This window comes from Nicotiana tabacum, chromosome 9 (assembly GCF_000715075.1).
Source record: "Nicotiana tabacum cultivar K326 chromosome 9, ASM71507v2, whole genome shotgun sequence".
NCBI lineage: Eukaryota > Viridiplantae > Streptophyta > Magnoliopsida > Solanales > Solanaceae > Nicotiana > Nicotiana tabacum.
This window is the reverse complement of record NC_134088.1, coordinates 107,601,030-107,624,417: the sequence shown is the minus strand read 5'-3', so window position 1 is coordinate 107,624,417 and position 23,388 is coordinate 107,601,030. Positions and strand designations below refer to the sequence as shown.

The window sequence follows — 23,388 nt, the reverse complement described above, 5'->3', positions numbered from 1 at the left end:
ATAGTTACCAAAGAAAAAGGAACCCGGTCTCAACTTCCATTTACGGGCATTGCGTGTGTTTGGTTTGAATGTTGCCGTTGCGCTCATGCTGTCACCATTTCACTCAACCTTCTCTTTACAACCGTCTCCATTTCTCCCTTAAACTCTCTTCCCTCTTTCTCCTTATACCCCCCTTTAATCCCCTTAAAACCCTTAGACCCCTTTTCTTAAACCCTAATTCAAGAACCATGTCCACTCGTCGCTCTGCCTTCGATGTTCTTATGGCAAATTCCAAGAAGAAAACCCCAACACAAGATTCCTCACCCAAGAAACGCAAAACCCCAGAAGCTGAAACTTCCAATAAAACTGCTATTCTTGAAAATCATAATCAAGATTCAATTTTGAAGCCAAATGAGGACACCCATTTGGTTAATGAGTCGAAAAGTGAAGAGGTTTTGGTGAAGAAACAGAAGATGATAAGTCCAGATGAGAGTGTGACTGAGCTGAAGAAAAGAGCTGCCAACTTTGATCCAAGAAAGGCTGCATATTGGGGGAATGGTGAGAGAGTGCCATTCATGTTTGTAGTTAAGGCGTTCGACGCAATTTCGAAGGAGTCAGGAAGAATTGTAATTACTGAAATTGTGACAAATATGTTGAGGACTGTGATTGAGACGACACCCGAGGATTTGTTGCCTGTTGTGTACCTTTCGGCTAACAAGATTGCAGCTGCACATGATGGTTTGGAGCTTGGTATTGGAGATGCTTCTATTATCAAGGCACTTGCTGAAGCTTGTGGCACTAAAGAAGCACATATTAAGAAGCAATATAAGGTATTAAGTTTGTTAATTTGGAAGAACTAGGTTGAAAATTTCAAAATGTGTAAGGTTGCAGCTGAAGCATTAATGCCCTTTAACACAAGTTGTTTTAGCTTGACTTGAATATTTTATTTGACTTAAAAACAGTGCAGCGTGTGAAAAAGGGTCTCGAGAGAATGTTAGAAGTGAATTTATTGAGTGTAATTGCCTTAGCCTTGTCTTTTGGAAATATCTAGTTTGTCCTTACTTGATGGTTAGTCTGCTGGGGTTGATGAAGTGATATTGTTAGTTTATTTAGTCATTGACAGCCCATATATGCCTAGCTATACGCCATGGTTTGTCAAATGAAGATATTCGGGGCTCTTCCAGTGGAAATAAAAGTATATATGTGGAACTTGAACTATGCGACTTATTAGGTAAATTCGTTCTGAAATTTGTGCACCACATTGGTGCAATTCATAGTACTATATGAGATTTTGTTAGTAATTATATGCTACTTCGTGTCACTGTTTCTGTTTTTACTTTTCCTCTTTTTCGGTTTCTTCGAATTTGTAGAAAACTAGTGTTTGGAGTATCTACTGGACAAAAGCGTAATTTAGCTTTAGTGTTGTTTGGAGATTGAAGGAAATGCAGAGACTTGTTTTTTTTTTGGGGTGGTGGGGGGTGGTGGCGGTGTTAGTGGGGTATCAAATGCTGCATTGCCTTGGCACGTACTTGAATTTAGAAGCCTAAAATGGAACAAGCCTCTATTTTTGCTGTGTATAGTACCTTGCTATTAGTGCAACTTCTTCTTAATAGTTTGGTCAAGTTGTCAGTACATTAAACAGAGATTTGCAACAACAACAACCCAGTATAATCCCACTAGTGGGGTCTGGGGTAGGGTAGTGTGTACGCAGACCTTACCCCTACCTTGGGGTAGAGAGGCTGTTTCCGATAGACCCTCGGCTCCCCTCCCTCCAAGAACTCCCCACGTTGCTCTTGGGGTGACTCGAACTCACAACCTCTTGGTTGGAAGTGGAGGGTGCTTACCACTAGAGCAACCCACTCTTGTCTAAACAGAGATTTGCTTATTCCATATTTCATGTTCAGTTTGCATAGTTTTTCTATCAATGAACACTTTTCTCACCTAGTCATCGACCAAATCCTAGCTGCAAGCCTGACAGAATCGTCATTTCTGACTATCACATTTAGAGCAGCATCTCAAAAATCATGTGTTTGATGACTTGATCACATATACGTGGTAGCTACAGTTACATGATTATTATGAGGGACTAATAGAAAACTTGTACGGTTATGTCATACATCTGTATTCTGTAATGTCTAAATTCTACCTGTTCTATTTAAATTAGATCATGCAATCTAGGAGATTCAACCTTTACTCCAAATAGGTTTTGACTAGTCCAAACATCTGTTTTCATTGTTAAATACAGGAGCTTGGAGACTTGGGCCTTGTTGCAAAAGCAAGCCGTTCATCACAGCCTCTGATGCGTAAACCAGAAGCATTGACTGTTGCCAAAGTTTTTGACACGTTTCGAATTATTGCCAAGGTATTCCAGTTTCATCGTTCACTTTTTTTTAAATACTTCTTGAAGTGGGATTAAGATGTTAAGTGACATAGCTCTCAAAACACATATTTGAAGTTCCTATAGAAGAGCCTCCAATCAAAGTCAGTTCTATGTATTGTGCTAATTGGGTTTGTCAGAGAAGCTACAAAATAAGTTTCTCCTTTATGTGGTGCAGATGTTCCTCTATTTAAATATTTATTCCTGTTTTATCTGATATTGTTTTGGATCTTGCAGTTATTATATGCAGTATTTGTACTATGATTAAGTTGTCTTTTCTTATGTGGGAATTCTTTCAGGAATCTGGGAAGGATAGTCAGGAAAAGAAAAAGAATTACATTAAATCACTACTTGTTGCAGCTACTGATTGTGAACCCCAATATTTGATTCGCCTCCTCCAGGTTAGAGTTTGCCTTTTCTTCTTTTCTTTTCTTTTCTTCATAGAGCTAGTTAGCTGTTGCATTGCACATTGAACCTTTGTTCAGTTGATTTCTCTTTCTTGCAGACAAAGCTACGCATTGGTTTGGCTGAACAAACACTGTTAGTCGCACTTGCTCATGCTTCTGTGTACTCGGATGCGCATTCATCACCTCCTGCAGGTGTAGATTCTCCTTTGGAAGAGGTTTGTTGTTGCCCATTTGGGAGAAGTTTTCTATATATTTTCCTTCCTGAAAACTTTCATGACCTGTGATGAAGTACAAGCAGTGGCAGATCCATCCCTTTGCTTGAGGGGCCATGGGCCCCACCACGTTTGAAAGAAATACACCTTTATAGTACTATTAATTGTTGGATAGAAGTATTGTGCTTTGTGTTTAACTCTTTAATCATCACCAAAACTTGAAAGCCGTACTTTATGGATAGAGAATGGTCTGCGAAATTAATTTTTTGAAATGGTAAGTATTATCACTGTCAGAAGCCAGCACTAAGAAAGTGCTACAGTTACAAGTAAAAGATGGTAAGAAGAAGCAAAAGAAAACCCCGACTGTCAATACAAAAGATTTTAGGAATTGCAACAGGGTTTCACTATCTTCTGCCCATTCCAATCTACACCATGAAGATTAATTGATTATTTAAGTTCATGATTAATTGATTCATCAAATTCTGATCCCTTTGCATTTTGTATATGATGTATGTCTGCTGGACAAGCCGCCTGTTACATTTGCAGTGCTATTCAATGCATATCTCATTAGTTACTTATTTTCATTTGACTTTTGTGTTCGGCAGGCAGCCAAGATTGTAAAGCAAGTGTACTCTGTAATTCCGGTTTATGAAAAAGTTGTTCCTGCTATACTAGCTGATGGTGTTTGGAAGCTTTCAGAAACATGCAGCTTCTCACCTGGTGTTCCGGTTGGACCTATGCTAGCTAAGCCAACCAAAGGAGTATCTGAAATTCTTGATAAGTTTCAAGATATGGAGTTCACATGTGAATACAAGTATGACGGTGAACGTGCTCAGGTATACAAGTATAATCTTATTCTTATTAATAATTTTATTCAGTAAATTACTACTGATTCATAAAACACTAAATGAATGGGGACTAAAATTATATGCAAATTAGAAACTTGCTGAAAGAATACACCCTAATTACAACCATTTACCCAATAGAATGACATGTTGGTCGCATGATTCTTTTCTTTAAAAAAAAAGTATTCACGCTGCCTCCATGCAGCTGATTTCCTGTTTTTCCTTCATAGCTGATGGAGCTGTCCGTTTCTTGGTTAATCTTGTTTAATATCTATTAGAGGAAGGAACTTTTATTAATGCAGTAGAACACAAAGAAGACAGATTTTATCATGGTAAGTGGAAGTTAACTAGGTTTCCAAGTTGTTTGTGTGGGATTTCCTATTGAAACATGTGAAGTTGGTTCGTCCTAACAAAACTAAGTTATATTTGCCACAATTCAATGAGAGATTTAGGTTATTACTCCCTCCGTTTCAATTTAGATGAGGTAGTTTGACTCGGCGCGGAGTTTAAGAAAAAGAAGAAGACTTTTAAAACTTGTGGTCTTAAAAGTTTAAGGGGTAAAAGTTTTGTGGGGCCATGCCATTTGTGTGGTTATAAAAGCTTTTCATTAAGGGTAAAATGGGTAAAATGAAGAGTTTAAAGTTGAATTATTTCCAAATTTAGAAATGTGTCATTTATTTTGGAACAGACTTAAAAGGAAAGTACCTCATCTAATTTGAAGAAACGGAGGGAGTATCTTCTTGAAGAAGAGGTACTATGCCTTTGAAATACACATCAAGATTAGCATGGCCCCTATGCAAGGATGACACACACACATCGAGAAATGGTCCAAAATTTTCCGTCTCAAAAAAGAAATACGCCTTATTCAACTAGGTTTCTGAGTTATGCGTATGGAATTGCCTATTAGAACATGTGAAATTGATTCTTCCTTACAATTAAATTCTTTGCTGCAATTTAGTGAGAGATTTGGGTTATTATAGTATTATTTTCTTGAAAAAGAGGTAGTATTCCTTTGAATGTACTCAGATCTTATTCAAGGTTCATCTGCATCATAGAAATTGGATTGGAACTAATGAATCCATTTAGAGCAGGAGACGGATGGCTGGTGGTAAAAGCCAGAAGTGTTTGAAGAGCTTTCACTTATTTGCAGAAGCTGCACCTAGTGGGACTGATCCTAAAGATACCATGTTCCCCATTCCAACATGGCCCTTTTCCTGTACAGCTTCGCTAAATAGCTCTTGAAACTTGTTGCTTCCCGTTCTGTTCCGGACTTGATGCTTGTTTGCGTGAAAAGTCAGGTGTGCCAGCTTGTAGGTTTGTCTTCAGCATTGCTGTCTTCCCCTTCTTTAAGAGGGGAAATTTCTCCTCAGCTTGTGACTTGATTAAGGCTGTAATTTCATATTCACTGGGACCTGCTTTTGAGGTTCTGCAGGACAAATGTACTTGGTTACCCTTTTCCTCTTTGATTTACAGGTTTAAGTTTTTTGTGGTCCATAATATCGCTTTCTTTTCTCTTTCTTGCTATATCATAGAAACAGAACTTTCAGTTTCAAACCTGGTTCACCAGATCCTAGTTATGATAGATTCTTTCTATTTTCCCCCAAAAATATTCCTAACATCTTTTGTGCCTTCTTTTGTTAATTCTCAGCTACAATTATTCTCCTAAAACTTATTTCTCTTACATTTTCAAACTTAGCACCTCCTGGATGTATACTCTTTTCTAGCATCCAGAGTCTTTGGATGTTGTAGAACTGGGTGGAGAATTGGTTTTAGAAGCAATCTAGCAACTAATGAGCCTCTTTTTCATTGACAGATGGCTAGACCGCTGATATAGATTTTGCAACATTATTGATATCCTTCATTTAAGGCATTGCGTGCTCTTTCTTGCTATTGATAACTTCCCTTGAGTTCTCTGCTTGATATTCATTACAGTGTTCATTATGTAAAAAATTTGGTTCCTCCTCGACTCGACCCTTCTGATAAATGGGGTCGTAGCTGCAAATGTTGAAATTCAACTGACATCAGTCTAAAATATTGTTCTCTGAACATTTTCTAGGACCTCTTAATCTTTGTAAACTAAACTTATTATTTGCACTTCAATTTTTGTGTTGAAATATAGTTATTTTTTTTTAATTCAGATACATTACTTGGAAGATGGTTCTGTTGAGATATACAGCCGAAATGCAGAAAGAAATACTGGAAAGTTTCCTGACGTTGTTGCTGCTATCTCAAGGTAGCATTTCCATTTGTTTAGATTTTCTGTTTCTGCAGTTGTAATCTGTGAGTACTTCCTCTTAGCTCAATGTTCTTTACAGATGTTAAAAGCTTCCCATTTATTTGCAACATTATAGTGGAAACCTTAAAACCTTGGCTCTAATTTTACATATGCTGCTTAAAAAAAGGAAAGTTTGATTGATAAAGTTGATGTGTCCTGGGCATCTGTTAACTCGGAACTTTGACTCTAAAATTGAATCTTCTTATAGTTTGCAAATCCAGGATCAAATATTTGTCAGCTGACTGTTGTTGTGCACAAATAGTTAAATTGAATCTTGATATATGAAATTTATCAAGGACTTGCATGATAATGAATATTTGGGCAACTAGAACTAGTAAGTAATATGTGAAAGCAAGACATCAAACCTGATGACTGCGCACCTCATTGAACCAACTAAAGTGGACGTCAGAAAAGTTTGTCTCAGCTCTCTTGCACACCCATAATTGTGAAGATTAAACCACTATTTCATTCTCCCAATTGTAACTATGTGACGCTTGACTTAATTTCTTCGTAAAAAATCAGATTATGAGTTCTGCATGCAATTTATTCTTTATACATTGTGAAAACTGGTCTCAGGCAGATAAAGAATTTAACTTTTAATGTATTATATGGTATGTAAACTATTGTTACAAGATCCGTGTTCTCGGCAATTATGTGTACCTTGTATGCCAGAGTCGTAGATAACCTGAAATCTGTTGCAAATTTGTTAGCTAATTCTTGTAGCTTGTTGCAGATTGAAAAAATCTTCTGCAACATCATTTGTTCTTGATTGTGAACTGGTCGCATATGACCGTGAGAAACAGAAGATCCTGCCCTTTCAGGTGAATCATCTGCACCTAATCTATATATATTTTGCAGTTCTAGATCTATCCTTGGGGCTTCAAAGGTGGTAAAATTTGATTATAGAGGCAATCCAACAACAATTAACCTTGACAGAAACAACTCTTTTCCATAGCAAAGTAGATATATAAATTGCATTCGGACATGCTGCTATAGCTCAATATGTTAGCTCCTGAGCTTTCTCTTTTTCGCTTTGCTCTTTCTTGTTTGACTGTCGTCTTAGTAGGGAACATGTTCTCTTGTCAAAACCATGCAGCACTAAGATAATTATAATCATAAAAAAATAGGTATGGTGGAGAAAAAACTCAAATATTCTCTTCCCTTACTCATTTAAGCCCATGCGTTAAAGATGCTGGCTTATTTATTAATTTACACGATCTATCACCTTCTAGCAGCTGTTGCATGGCTAAAAAGGGATATATGTTTATATCAACTGCGGTTGTTTTCATAGAGTCTTCATGAAGGGGTATGAAGAACTTTTGCAATTGAAATACAAGTAGAAGAGAAATTCTTAGTGCTCAAAAACTCACCACTTGAATCAACTCTCAAATAATGCTTCTTTGCTGTGGGTTGGCTCAAACTGCTAGCCCTAATGATTAGCATAAATCTAAAGCGGTGCAAAAGAGAGGAGGGAGAAAAAATGCTTAAACTTTGGACTCTAGAGTAGTGACTTGTTATTAGTTTGGAACATGGAAGTTGGTGAGGAAATGGACATGGATTAATAGGAAAACGGCTTTCTGTTTGATGCTTGGAAAAATAGTGAGGTGCAGAAGTTGTGAGCGATGTTAACTTGTTAAGGAAAATACAAGCTGTTTAAGAGGAAATCGGAATCCACTCTAAAAGGAAAGGGAAGCTGGTTAAAAAGCGAGAAGAACGCAGGGCACAATCTGCTACACCCAGTCAGTGACTCCTCACTGTACTTGCTGAATAAATCAGTCTCCATTTCGTATTCTTGTTTCTCACCTTTGCCAAAATTCTATCCTCTTTAGCACTGATTATGTTGATCCCTTCTTGCTCACTCAAGTTGTCTATTGCTTTCACTCTAACCCAATAAATCCTAATTCCTATAGTCTCAAAGTGGGTACTAGATAGAAGTAATCAGGCTCCAATTTCCAATTCCAAACTAGTTCGACTTTTGGTCAAGTGAAAGTTGATGCCAACAGATACCAGTCCCCTTACTCTTATCGCCACATTTGATTCTCAGTTTCCAGCACCTCCCAGTTCTGATACCGATTGTGGCTTCTGATTTTCTTTTCATGTGTTGCAAAAACACTTCTAGTATCTTCAGTAAATAATAACCGAGAAATCCACTGGTTATAGCTTTGAAACTCGGTGGGTAATGTGCCGGCCCCTCTACCCTCCTCCACTGAATAGAAAATGACTTGGTTCACAATATGACTCAAACTCGTGATGTGCGCCTACCACAGATCCCGTGCTGTAGTACCTTTACCAATGAACCAAAGCTCTAGGGGGTGCTTTGGTAAATATCGATGGGCTATTTTCAATTATTGGTAACTCTGATCTGCTAGCTAAAGATGTGTGTATCTATCTTCGGGCCTGTTTTCGGCTGGTCATAACCAGAACTCTTAGGTTAGGGGTCTGCCCTCTTTATATATATATATATGTATGTATGTATATATCTCCTTTTTAGCTTCACTTTTATTTTATTTTGGTATGACAATGAGATGACTTGAGCTATATATATATATATAGCTTCGGGCCTGTTTTCGGCAGGTCATAACCAGAACTCTTAGGTTAGGGGTCTGCCCTCTTTTCAGTTTCAGTTTTATCTTATTTTTGTATGACAATTATATGACTTGAACTTAAATAAAGAAGTGAAGATTCATATAGCCTACCCCAACTTGTTTGGGACTGAAGCATAGTTGTTGTTTGTAACTCTGATCTGCCTATGTGATATGATGGCCACTCTGGGTTGAATATTAATCTGTGTGACTTGAGGCTCAAAAGTTTGCTGGAAAGTGGTAGTGCTAGTGACCATTTCCCATCTGTTTATTAAGTGTAGATGACTCTTACATGTGAAGGATTGAGTATCCGTGAAAGGAAGAAACAAGAAAGAAACTATGAGGTATACTTATTAAAGAAAAGAATAGGAACTGTAAGGTATACTGAGTAATTTTCTCTTCAGATTCTCTCCCGGAATCTAAATCCAAACAAGAAAGTTGACCTTGTGTAACTAAACTGGATGATGGCGTCCATGTTTCTTAGATTTATTTTTGTTTTCTTTTGCATTCTATTTTCTCCACCTATTCTAAGGCCCCCCAAAAAGTGCGATTATTTTGAGATAAACAATACTAGAGGGTGAATAAGAATAAACGAGAAAAGATAGAAGATGAAGAAATGTGAGGTCAAAGAACCAGGAATGAAGCTAGAAGATGGAGGAGAAACATAACTTCAGAAAAAAGTTAAGAAATTCTATGTTTCGATCAGTAGCTAACCTAGTTAGGCTTCTTATCAACTAAGAACCCTTATTCTGTCCAGGTCATATAAGGTTTGAACAAGCAAGTTGTGTCTGAACTCCTTCAAGTTTATATTGTTTTAATCTTTTTGTCTCTCTTGATGTTCATTTTCCCAAGCAAGCTTCAACTGCTAATATTTCTTCTCCTATAAATGCCCATTATTTGCTTGGAGAAATTGCCATGCTATATTTATGTGTAATTATGGTGTAAAATGAGGTGATACTTATGGATATATGTTCATGACAGATCCTCAGTACGCGTGCTCGTAAGAATGTTGTCATGAATGATATCAAGGTCAACGTTTGCATATATGCTTTTGATATCTTGTATCTTAATGGACAACCACTTCTTCAAGAGCAACTTAATGTGCGCAGAGAGGTAATTTCATTTTTGCGGTTGAATATTTGTCTATTATTCTCATGATTATATCGTTCTTCTTTTACTTCAGTGAATTCTTATGCATATTTATAACCTTTTGTGGTTCTGCGGAAAACCAAGTAGCATTTTTCTTGATGGGCTTCTGGCTGAAATGTCTTATCCTTAGACGCCATATTTCGAGCATCTTACTGACGTCTTATGCTGCTGTGAGATAGGAGGAGATGTCATTTCTTCAAGAAAAAACTCTATTCAGAAGCTCCGACTGCTGCTTCTGGATTTCTCTTCAGTGAAAGCGATGCATTTACTTCTTTTCCACTTCACCGATGGACCCTTGTAAAATTATAAAAGTAGGTTGACTCTCTCATGAGTAAGCCCTTTTGGAGTCTTCCTTTCTTGTCATAGGTTGCACAACAGGAAAGGGACAGGTGGATCTTCAGCACTTTCTGCTTGATTTGTTTAATTTCCCCAAATCTCAGTTGACTAGGCAATGGCTGTTGACCTCTCTTAAAATCCAGTGATTTGGCAGTAGTTTGTCTTTCATATCCTTTGGAATGACTTTTCTCTTTCTTCCGTGGACCTGAATCTCATCAAGTTAGCAATCATTTACATGAGAAGACTGCATGATTAAGAGTCATGTCTGGCTTAGTTAGCGAAAATAGTGAAGTTGTTTTGGCATGTATTGACATAAAGAAGATTCTTGGCTATCTATGGCTTTGATTATTAGTCTACATTTACTCTTAAGTGGAGCTTAAGGTTTTAATTTCTTTGGCGGGAGGTGGGCTGATGACATCCTAAGATCTCATTCTCATTCTTAATATTTTAAACTGTTCTTCCATATTGATGTCTTGTCATGTTTACCTTTAGTACATAAATTGGCATTTGCTTAATGGACCCTATAGTTTTCTCCAAGATTAACATTGTGTGAACAATTAATTATCGCTCGAAGACACCACTTCACAAAGTTGATCGTTAATACTGTGGCTTCTGGCTTCAAGCAGCATCTTTACACGTCATTTGAAGAAGAACCCGGATATTTCCAATTTGCTACAGCTGTAACCTCAAACTATCTTGAAGAAATAACAAAATTTCTTGAAGCTGCGGTGAATGACAGGTAGTGTCAGACACTGATATCTAACAAATCTATTTCTGTTTTTCTGGTAATTCTATTCTGTTATTTTATTACGTATTTTTAACATTTTTTTGGCTAAGTTCAAATGTATTCGTAATGATCATGACTTGAATTTTATAAAGTCTCTCACAGGCTGCTCTATATCAAGCATTTGAACAGCCAATTCTTGTAAGGGCTGGTTCCTTGTTTGTTGGTCTTTGCTGCTGTCACTTTGATTAAATATCTGTTATTATGATAAAAAAAGTTGCACCTCCGGCCAGTTTGAACTTTCGTACCCTATATTGCTCCTTAGTTTGTTAAAAGTAAAGTCCAGGAAGTGGAGAGTTCTAAAATGTTCTTTTCTTGGTTTGTACCTGTAGGCATGTAAAATTTATTGGATTTAGATTCAATAAATAATTCTTGCCCAACTTAGTTTATCTTAGTCCAAGAAACCTTTCATCCAAGCTGCTGATGATGACTTGAGTGCTGGATCTACACTAGCCTCCATTAGTGTGACCTCTAAGTTCTATCCCAATGATGATCTATATTATTCTTCATCCTCAACGGCGAGTAAAGCTCTTCAAATTTGGGCAAAGTGTTCAAGTCGCAAAGCTCTTCAAATACGAGTAAAGACTCAAGTCGAAAGCTCTTCAAAGTCGAGCAAGGACTTCAAATCGCAAAGTTCTTCAAATTCAAGCCAAACTTCAAGACGTAAAGCTCTTGAAATTCAGCAAAGTGTTCAAGATGTAAAACTCTTCAAATTCGAGAAAAGTGTTCAAGTTGCAAAGCTCTTCAACTTTGAGCTAAATCTTCAAGTCACAAAGCTCTTCAAATTCGAGTGGAACTTCAAGTTGCAAAGCTTTTCAAAATTGAGCAAGTCTTAATAGTTGCGAAGCATTTCGAATTGTAAGCTAAATCTTCAAATTACAACGATCCTGGACGCACGAGCCTAAACTACAAGTCTTAAAGCTCTTCAAATTCGAACAAAATCTTCAAGTTGCAAAGCTCCTCAAAACACGAGCTTAAATTACAAGTCACTATGCTCCTTAACGCACGAGCCTAAACTGCATGTTCCTACACTCCTGTCTCGCATGAGTCTAAACTGTGTACAACCCACCAAAAAGAAAAGGTCCGTTAGGTTGAAAACTTCGAAAGAGGTAGTATAGGCAAAAGTTAGGACATAAAAAAAAGTCTGTTCGGTTGAAAACCTCGAAAGAGGGGGCCTAGGCAAAAGTTAGGACGTTAAAAAAAATCACATTCTGAACTACAGTATGACTTGATCCTCTTCACCGAGGTACGTAGGCAGCTTAGAGTTTCATTCTAAGTTCAGTCGTATGAGTTCAAAAGATACATAGTGCCCCAATCGTTGTTCGAATGAAGTATGATTTAATGTAATCCATTCAATCAGCACTTGAAAATCAAGCTGAAATACCATTCTTCTATTGAACTTTGGATCACATTTGATTTAAAAGGGGCAAGCCTCTATGGTAAATTGGCGTCTTCAATGGAATGCTTATAGTCTTTTAGGAGGCTACCAAGTATTTGCAATGAAGCCCGGAGATTCGCTATGCCTTCGGGTTCGCCAAACCTTCAAGTTTTTAGTCTTCAAGTTGAAATGTTTAAGCCCTCTAAGTCTTCAAGTTGAAGTCTTAGTTTTCAAGTCCTCCAATCTTCAAGTTGAAGTATTCAAGCATTCACCGCTCTTCAAGTTGAAGTATTTATGCCCTATAAGTCTTCAAGTTGAAGTCTTCAACTCCGTCGGTCTTCATATTCACCGGTCTTCAAGTTGAAGTATTCAAGCCTTCCAAGTCTTCAAGTTGAGGTATTCAAGCCCTCCAAATCTTCAAGTTGAAGTGTTCAGGTCTGCTAATTTTTCAAGTTGAAGTTTAAAAGTCCACCACTCTTTAAGATAAAGCATCAAATTCTGCCAAGTTTTCAAGTCCGTCAAATCTTCAAGTTTGTCGGTCTTCAAGTTGAAGTCTGCAAAGTCCGCCAAGTCTTCAAAGTTTTCCAAATGTTCAAGTCGAAGCTGTCAAGTCCACCAAGCCTTCGGATTGAAGTTTTATAATTTCCAATCTTAAGGTAGACGTTTAAGTTCCTTTGCACCTTAAGTTGGCCTCTTCACGGGTTTGTCCTTAAAAAGAAATTATAATTTTCCAATCTTAAGGTGGACGTTTAAGTCCCTTTGCACCTTAAGTTGGCCACTTCGTGGGTTTGTCCTTAAAAGGAACTATAATTTTCCAATCTTAAGGTGGACGTTTAAGTCCCTTTGCACCTTAAGTTGGCCTCTTCGCGGGTTTGTCCTTAAAAGGGACTTTAATTTTCCAATCTTAAGGTGGACGTTTAAGTCCCTTTGCACCTTAAGTTGGCCCCTTCGCGGGTTTGTCCTTAAAATGGACTTTAATTTTTCAATCTTAAGGTGGACGTTTAACTTTGCACCTTAATTGGGTTTGTCCTTAAAAGGAACAAGAATTTTTCAATCTTAAGGTGGACGTTTAAGTCCCTCTGCACCTTAAGTTGACCTCTTCGTGGCTTTGCCCGTAAAATGATCTGTAATTTTTCAATCTTAAGGTGAACATTTAAGTCCCTTTACACCTTAAGCCAATCTTATTGCAAGTTGATCCTCTATATGGCGTTGAGAATTTTTTCTTCTATATGTTGTCGTTGATTTATCCTTTTATATGCCGTATGAACATTCACACCCTGAGAGTAATCTCTTCGATATTCGGGTGGGGATGAGTGTCCATCTCTTCGCACCCTAAGATGACCTTTATGGATCATCTCGTTAAACAAACCTGTTTGACCTACAAAAAAAAAAAAGAACAAGCAAGGAAAAGACGACGACAAATAAAACACACAGAAGAAGAAAATTACCTTGAGCTTGCTTCCTAGCCGTGAAAATATGGAGACAAGGTAGCCTTCAAATGCTTTAATTCAATGCTCAACAAACATATCGGTATGGGGTTTATATAGATCTCCAAATACGTCTATTAGTGGAATGGTTTTCGATGTGGGATAAAATGTTAAGAGGCGGCGTTGCTGTCTTTTTCCTAGTTGGATTAAAATCCTTTTCTAATTATGATTCTTCAAGTGGAAGAAATGTTGACTTCCGTACAACTTGCAGCGTCCCGTATCGGTGGAGTTGCTATTGCATGCCTTGTCCGTGTATAATTCTAATCCCATGGAAATAAGGTATTGATTATCACATGGATAGACATAATTGATAAAAGGAATACTTCTATGTGGGCCCAGGATGTATCTTTCTTTTTAAATATCCTGCTGAAGTTCTATAGCTGAATATGCCACAAGTATAAGCAAAGATATCTTGAGATTGGTATATGTATTTGAAAGTGCACTTGGCCAAAATGTACCACGTTAGCTGATTAGAAATGATTACTTTTCGGAGATGCATGGACAAATGTATATTCCCAGTGTATTATATACGCATATAAAGGATATATGTGTATTATGTACATTATACTTCAAAACTTGTCACGGAGGTTAGGTGATTCCATACCCCGATAAGATTTGAAGTAGGGGCATTTGTAGGCATGTAAAATTTATTGGATTTAAATTCAATAAATAATTTGGATTATATTTTAAATATACTAGTCCAAATAAATATTATGGGTTAATATACTTGGATTAATTATATAAGTCTCATATATATGGATTAAATAAATAAGCCTTAATCCATTGGGCTAGCCTATTTAGTTACAAATCATGGCCCACTTCATTAAGCCCAAAATGTCTTCTTCCTAGAGACCCAGTTTGGTGCCACGTGTCAAATGACTTGGCACGCCAAGTCAAACGGAAGAGCCAATAGGATCATGCCACGTGTCAAAATGACAGGGCATGCTAAGCCAAATCAAAAGGCCAATGAATTCGCTCCACGTGTGCAAGTAACATGTTCTGGCCAATCAAATGCGACCATGTCACACTTCAATTTGATTGGTCGGAAAGAGTTTGTTCTTATCATAACTCGTTCCTCCCACAATTATAAATAGGGGTCTTCATAGCCCAGAAAAAGGACCAGAAGTTCTAACAAGAAGCAAGAGAGAGCTCGTGGATTAAATGCTGCAGATTTCTCTAAAAGCTACAAGCATTCAAGTGTTCTAAGGATTAAAAGATTAAGACGAAGATTCAAGAACAAGCTGCAAGCCCTTGGATTAAAAATACGTCAAGATCAAGATCAGGCCTCAAGCACTTGGATTAAAATAAAATAAAATTCAAGATTAAGGCGAAGGCTTTTTTATTTACTGTTGAAAAGTTAAATCAGAGGATTCATAGAGATTGTACACTCATATTGTTTGAAATAAAATACTACGATTGTTGCAATATATTTGGTCTTGATTTTATTTTCTCGATGCAATTATTGTCTACAATACTTTCTCTGTTTTTTCTCTTAAAAGACCTAGATAGAAATGTTTTCTATGTTCAATTCCATTTGAGCTATTTGTTTGAAGCTTAACATTTGAGCTACTTGTGTTGAAGGAGAAGGCATCTGTGTAGTGTATGGTAGTTGTGTACGAGGTTGCTTTCGGATCTGGTTATAACTATTACAAGTACTAAGATGATGGTGGATTAAGGAGAAATGCTAAGTGAATTGCATCTCGATTATTTTAGGAGTTAATAGCAACTGATACTTAGTAAATGAAGCTAAAAATATTTGAAATTGTATATAAAGAGAGCCTTTTGCTTTGCCTTCGCTTTGATGCTTTCGTTGTGAAATTTATTATGCAAAGTGAATGCGTCTTTTCAAATGTCTGGTATTTTAGAATTCAAAGATATGTTTCTTCCATGAGACACATTTTGGTAAGTTCTCCATTATTGAATCTGTCTCTACAGAGAGAAAACCAGCTCAGTTGACGTGAACTTATTAGGAAACAGTTGAAGAGAGGAGTTAAGGTGAGAACTGGCATGGAGGTCCGGGGTAAGCAGGAACCCAGAGGAATTAGTTGAAGAAAGGAGTCTTGAGGAGTGGGGGGAGAGAGAGAGAGACACAGGAAGTGTATTTGGGCGCCTTGAGTAAGAGAATGAGACCCATGAAGTCACTTGTTCATGTAAAAAGCCTCACATTACTTTTTCTATCAAGTGGTTACATAATTTCTAATGCTTCTTGTGTTTTCTACCCAAGATTCATTTCACACTGTTGTTTTAAAATAATGTTACAAAGTTAAATTATGATTGTTGCCAACTTTTACGGTTACTAGCACCTGAAACATGGACATGGACAATTAGTAAGTACAAATCATGTGCATTCCCGGTGTGAATACGGATTAGTCGCGCTCAGTGTTTTGGATAGCGTGCGGCGACAAATAGCGACGAGGGCCTGATTCACTGAGGCGAGAGACGAGAGACGAAGCGCTCGCCTTTTTGATGTGAAGCGACAATTTATACAAAAAAATAAAATATTATATATATAACTAAAAACTCAATAGCAATAATGTATTAATAAATATATCAATTCAAAAATTAAAAACTCAATAGATAGTCATAGTAGATTCATAAACTAAAAGTCTAAAACAAGCAACATCTGTTCTTCAAGATTTTCAAATTCTTGAACTTAAAGAATGTTAGCATTATATTGGCTATCATCTTCTTCATCCTCGGAGTCTTCATCAATTAGGGACCGACTTGAACTTGTAGCTACTCCCTTTCCCTTGTAATTTGAACTTGAAGAACTCCCTCTAAGATCATAGATATTCTCTTCAACTCCAGCCGCCATAGAAACAATACCCCGATCGAGATCATCTCCTACATACACTTGTTCATCTTCATGATATTGGGGGGCTCCAGTTAACCATTCATTTGCCTCGTCAATGTTATCCAACAAAATTGGATCAATGGTATCGCGAGCTTCATAACGACGCCTCAATGTTCTACTGTATTTAATATACACTAGATCATTGAGACGCGATAGCTCAAGCCTATTCCTTTTCTTGGAGTGAATCTACGCATAAGTTGTTTAGATTAATTAATAGATACTAATAATAATACAATATAAAATATATTAATATACTTAATCTACTTCTTACATGCTCAAATACGCTCCAATTTCTCTCGTATCCAGATGCACTACAAGTTAGGCTTAGTACTTTGACGGCAAACTTTTCTCAAGTTTGGAGTTTGATGATCAAATTGCATCCACCATTCAACTATAGAAAAATATTTTAAAAGTCAATAAGTATAAATAAATCAAATAAATTAAATTAAAGCTATAAGGATATCTATATTAAAGTTAGTTACCTGGTGACCTTATGTCTCTGGCTCTAATGGTCGCCTGTAAACCAAATGGGCCATCTGCTTGTGAGTACCTACCAAACTCCTCCCCTATTTGATCTACCATCGCTGCATCGAGTACCAACTTATCAAGACATTTATGGTATCCAACCCACACCTCTGAATCTAAAGTGCCATCTTTACTATTCTTGTAAAATAATCTCGGTTTCAGAATATGGTCTGCTGCATGCAAAGGTCGATGGAGTTGATTCGACCACATGCTATCAATAATCTCAAAAACTTTCTCATATTTCCTCGCATCTCCCTGAAATGATGCTTCAATAGTTTCTTTGGCTCTATCCGTAACTTCAAAAAGATAGCCCATCGGTGGTTTTCTCTCCCCATCCACCATACGAAGTATCCTAATCAAAGGACCACCAACTTTAAGAGCCGGAACGACGTCATTCCAGAATGATGGAGAAATAGGAATTTTGGTAGTTTTTTTCCCCGCAGCTTCCTTTGCATATCTATTATCTTTTCATTCATTTGAAAGAACTAGCTTTCTCAAATTTTTCTTTTGCAAGTAAAAACTATTCAAAGTCAAGAAAGCCGTTGCAAATCTAGTCTTGGCCGGTCTCACCAAATTTCTTTCATTTGTGAATTTCCTCATCAAAGTCAACAACAATGGCTTCTGACTGATGTAAGAATATATCTTGACGGCTTTAGTGAAAACTTTAAAAGTAACAATAACAATTTTATAGTTAATACTTAATAGGACATAAGTATAAATAAAGTTAAAGCTTTAAAGATATCTATATTAAAGTTACCTGAAGTATATGAGTTTTCCTTGAATATGTCACCAAACATCAAATTGATACAATGTGTAGCACATGGAGTCCAATAAATGTGTGGATACATAGCTTCCATCATCTTACCCGCACTAACATTCTCACTAGCATTATCGGTAACAACTTGTACAACATTTTCCTTTCCAATTTTATCAATAGTCTTTCTAAACAAGCTGTACATTTTGCTTCCATCCGTAGAAGAGTTGCTAGCATCGTAAGATTCAAGAAAAACACTCCCTCTTGGAGAATTCACTAACACATTTATGGCCATTTTTTCATTCCGTGCTGTCCATTTATCCATCATAATAGAACCTCCAAACTTGTTCCATTCCACTATATGCTCCTCAACAATTTTGTCTATCTTCTTCACCTCTTTTTAAAGATAGTTACTCTAACTTCATGATAGCTAGGAGGCTTCATTCCTGGGCCATATTGTTCTATGGACTCAATGAATTTATCAAAAATTTTGTAGTGAACACAATTGAAAGGAAGCCCTGCATCGTACATTCATGTTGCAAAGGCACTTACGGCGCGATCCCTCAAAATCTTCTTGGCTTCTAAACCTGAACCAGAATCAGCTTTTCCCTTTTCTTGTTGTTTTGCCGAGAAATAAAGATTGAGAGGACCTTTTGTCACCGTACGCACCGTGGATGACCCACTAGAACTATTTGAAGATATCTTTTGAGTTTTTTTTTTTTTTGGGGGGGGAGGGGAGGTCCCATTTCATCATCTTCATCAATTAGATTCACCGATGCTTCATAACTCATTTGAGTTCTTGTCACATTTTTCTTCTCAACAAATGCTTTTATTTCCTCCTAACCTCAGGCGGACAAAGAGGACATTGTACTACATTTTTTAATCCACTATCAAATGTTGCTTGTGACGAGTTGTTCCACCATGATATATTTTTTCACAAAACACACATTTAATTGCGGATCTTGATGAGCCTTGTATAGCATAATTCCAAGCTATATCATTTCTTTTATTACTATCGGATGACGCCATTTCAATACTTCAGAAAAAAAATTATCAAGTCAATATGCAATTAATTCTACTCTATAATTGAAAAAGGAGGAAATTTCAGGTTTGAAACTTTGAAGAGTTCTCTGCCTCTGCCCAACAGTGAAAGAATTGAAAAAACAAAGCAAAAACAGGGTGCTGCACTGCTGCTCAATCAAAAACAGAGCAACAAAAAAAAAAGAAGAGAAAGAAGAAGAAAAACGAAAAACAAAACAGAGCAAAAACAGACTCTCTGTTCTGTTTTTTGCTGCACTGTTGCTCGACAAATAACAGGGCAAAAAAAATAGAAAGAAGAAGTGAGGAAGAAAGAAGAAAGAAGAAGAAGAAGAAGAGAAGCATACCTGGGCTGGGTCGACTTGGATGAAGGAGAAGATGGCAGAAACTTGAAGCTTTCAGATGAAGAAGATGGCTGGGCTGGGTCGAAATCGCCTTGGGTCGACTTGGCTGCTCTGTTGTTTGAAGGCTGAAGAAAGAAACGTCTGAGAGATCAAAGCCCTAATCACGACCTTTTTCTTTAGTCTCTGCCCTTTTTAAAAAAAAGAAAAAACGACGCTACAGTCGCATCTCGCTACACAGGCAGAGACGAGCGCTATCTGTAAATCGCAACGCAACGCAACACAACAGAGAAGAAAAGCGACTGCAGCTCGCATCGCTACGCCTCATGCTATTAGCGCTGAGGCGAGCGCTATTTACAACCATGGTCACGTCCCAAAGCGGGTAGTGGACACCGGGTGGGAAACCCAAAAAAAAAATCATGTGCATGATTTAATTGCTTAATTTGTTTATCACTTATCAAAATTCTTGCAAGAGACAAATATTTCTTCGAGTTCATAAATCAAATGTCATTTCCTACGCTGTCCATTTTGTAGCTTCTTTGGTGTGTTCCAATCCTTCTGGGTAAAGAGGTAATAGGTTAGGAAACAAAACTTGCAATACTCAGAGCATGTGTGACTCTTCATTGTTGTTTTTATCTACCTTACTGGTCAACTAATTGATAGCTTTATACCAAATACCTCTCAAGGGGCGACCTTCTTTATGTGTATTTTTGCAGCAGCGACAAGACATACATTTTTTAATGAACCCTAGCTAGTTAACTGAGATCCTGTAACCTAGTAATACCATCAGGAAAATCGGACTTCCTGTCTCTTATATACGAGAGTTTCCTCTTTTATTTTTTTGATAACCGTGGTGTCCGGGCCAGCTTGCGCGCACCTCGACTAATTCCACGGGATACCTGTCACCTCCCACCAGCAACATGTACCAGGTAACTCTATCCACCAAGGCTTGGATAGATGGGAAGAAAACACCTAGTATTTGCCTCCACTGGGATTTGAACCTGAGACCTCATGGTTCTCACCCACTTCATTGACCACTAGGCCACACCCTTGGGTGCGAGAGTTTCCTCTTTATCAATACAATTACACTTTACTTGATCCAAAAAGAAGAAATAAAGGGCCTTCCTGTTGTAATGTCTTCAGTTGTAGTAGAAGGAAATTGGAAAATTAATTTTTATCACTTAAAATTTTGTCCATTTCTGCAGTAATGAGGGATTGATTATCAAGACACTAAGTAGAGATGCTACATATGAGCCTTCAAAACGGTCAAATAATTGGCTAAAACTGAAGAAGGACTACATGGAAAGGTATGTGTCAGGAGTACTGCTTTAGATAAATTGCTGCTCATACTAGAGGAGAAACTTCAACTTTTACCAATTTGAGTTTCAGTATTGGTGACTCACTGGATTTGGTACCAATTGCTGCTTTTCATGGTCGGGGGAAACGTACTGGTAAACTTTGTCTACTTTATGGGGATAAACTGGGACCTGAGTTTGGTTTAATTGGCTAATGCATTCATTTTCTGACAGGTGTTTACGGAGCCTTTCTCCTAGCTTGTTATGATAGCAACAACGAGGAGTTCCAGAGCATCTGTAAAATTGGTAAGCTGTTTACTCCTGTAACCGTTAAGTGGCAACAATTTAGCCCACTTATGTACTTGGTTTTTATATGCCATGTTTTCTTTTTAATGATTTGCTGGTTAGGAACTGGATTTTCTGAAGCAATGCTTGAAGAACGCTCTTCCAGCCTTCGTTCCAAAGTTATTCCGAAACCAAAGGTTGCTTTTTTCATCTTTCCCGAATTACTCAATTAGTGGGATTCTTGTGCCCCTCTAACGTATGCGTGATATTCAGTCATATTACAGGTATGCGGAAACCATCAGTCCAGATGTATGGTTTGAACCTACCGAGGTAATAGTTTTTACATTCCATTTATTTGCCATACTTCAAAACTTTGTAACCCATTTTCTTAGTTTTTCTTGTTAGGGTCTCTCTCTCTCTCATTTTTATTTCTTAAAAATTAGCTAGGTAAGTCGTTCCGCTTCTACTCTTCTTTGGTGCATAGTGTGAGACATCCATTTCATCTGCATCTTTTGATATTGACATTTGTCAAAAAGCTGTTTCATGTTAGCTTTTGAAAGACATGGTGAACATTAACTGACCCCTTGATAGTGTATTAAAACCCATCGCTTCGTCGCTTAAAGGGACGCGAAGAGAGGGGCATCGCTTCATGGGCGAAGCCATCCGCTTCAGATAAGAATGCGCTTTAATCAATGATAATCGAGGTGATCGTAACAAGAAACTGTCATTTCCTTAAAGCTCTACTTTGAGGAGTTGGATTAAAGTCTGCATTATAGTAATTGGATGTTGAAATTACTTATTTTAATATGATTTTGATTATTATAGTACTAAATTCATGTGTATGGAATTTTTATTTTTCTGTTAATTGCGTGCTTCAGTTTCTCTTTTCGCTTCAAGCCCCACGTACCTTGTTGCTATTTGCACTTTTCGCTTTTATAAGCTGCCCCTTGAATGTCATTGTTCCTAAGATTGGAGATCTTATGAAGCCCTCTAATTTGATCAACTATTGAGCTGGCATTTTTTCTGCTTTTCCGAACTTTTAAATGTCTAAAAATGAATCGATAGCTTTTTCATGTAAATATAGATTGTGGATTTTATCCCATGTTGTCAAGCCTCGCTTAAGCCCTGAAGCGAGCTGAGCACTTCTCCTTGCTTAGCTGCCACTTCAGTGCAATCACCAAGGTGCTAAGGCATACACTTTAACACCAATGGGCTTTGTCTTGAAGATACTACGATAAACAATAAATATTCACTTAATTGCAAAATTTTAAATTATTTTATCCAAATAATTGTTACTTGTGCTTATAATTGTTATTCTTGAATTACATGTATACTATTCTATTTTATTCTTCACTTATACCTTTCTAAAGCCTGCAATTTAATTGCATTTTGAGAAATTTTTTGCACTTTTCCCCTTTGATAACACTGATTTTATCATCTGTGTTTTTACTTCATGATGCAAAGGTTAATATTTCCAGAACACTTTGTTAATATCAGGTATGGGAAGTGAAAGCAGCTGATCTTACCATCAGCCCTGTCCACCGTGCTGCGCAAGGTATCGTGGATCGCGATAAGGTATGTATCTTTTGAATTGAACATGCAGTGAGAAAACTGAATTTTGCAGTTTTATGCCTACCTAAGCCGCTCTGCGTTACTTGGCTTACCAAAGCATATGCAAAAGTTACTAGTGCTTTTAGTTATTGGACCCCAGACAGTTCCTATTCAAATGTGTAGAATACATGCCAATATAGTGTTTATTAGTGGCAAATTAAGGCTCTATCTTCAATACTGCATACACATATAATAATAATTCTGAAGTATATGTATATCATTTACTATTTCTTATCACAGGGAATTTCTTTAAGATTTCCACGTTTGATTCGTGTACGAGAAGACAAGAATCCTGAGCAGGCCTCATCAGCAGACATGGTGAAATTCTTTTGATCGTCATCTTATCCTTTGCTGGTATTGTATTTATTCTTGACCTTGTTGGCTTCAACCCTTTTATCTCCTCATGCTTTGCTTCTCAGGTTGCGGATATGTTCAATGCTCAGAAGCATAATCATAAAAATGATAAGGATGATAATGAAGAAGAATAATCAAAGTTCACTTCACGTCTAAGATTGATCAGGATGACAATGAAGAAGATTAATCAAATATCGCTTCACGTCTTTTATCTGAATGAACGATCATGTCCGTTGTACAGATAGATGTCCTTGGCGTAAGTTGGGTCTTATATTTTCATTCCCTCAATTGATTTGCTGACCCTAGAGTTAATGAGAATTCATCTGTTGGAGGTGCAATGGTGCTTCTTACCATTTGTTAGTTGCCTCTACCAATTTTCCAAAAGTGAATTTGAACATTCTGTATGTATAATTTGATCAGTTTAAAAGTGAATTTTCAAGCGTCACCAGCGAGAAATTGTGAAGTACTGGAATCATAGATCTGAATAATCTTTTCAAAATAAAAAATGACCCTTATTATG

The 23,388-nt window shown here is 37.2% G+C and overlaps 1 protein-coding gene and 1 non-coding gene across 2 annotated transcripts; both read left to right on the top strand.

Moving 5' to 3' along the window:
- The first annotated feature begins 6 nt into the window (after nucleotides 1–6).
- LOC107775599 (DNA ligase 1) lies at nucleotides 7–23,388 on the top strand. The gene is made up of 17 exons (XM_016595351.2): nucleotides 7–809; nucleotides 2,225–2,341; nucleotides 2,656–2,757; nucleotides 2,862–2,978; nucleotides 3,581–3,811; nucleotides 5,959–6,053; nucleotides 6,829–6,916; nucleotides 9,659–9,790; nucleotides 10,789–10,901; nucleotides 20,529–20,630; nucleotides 20,713–20,774; nucleotides 20,853–20,924; nucleotides 21,027–21,100; nucleotides 21,177–21,233; nucleotides 22,401–22,478; nucleotides 22,755–22,832; nucleotides 22,934–23,388. Exons 1-17 carry the CDS (start codon nucleotides 69–71, stop codon nucleotides 23,000–23,002), a joined length of 2,328 nt encoding a protein of 775 aa, XP_016450837.1. The 5' UTR covers nucleotides 7–68; the 3' UTR covers nucleotides 23,003–23,388.
- Nucleotides 4,556–4,658, top strand: LOC142164551 (U6 spliceosomal RNA). The gene has a single exon (XR_012695308.1). It is a non-coding gene; the product is annotated as a U6 spliceosomal RNA (small nuclear RNA).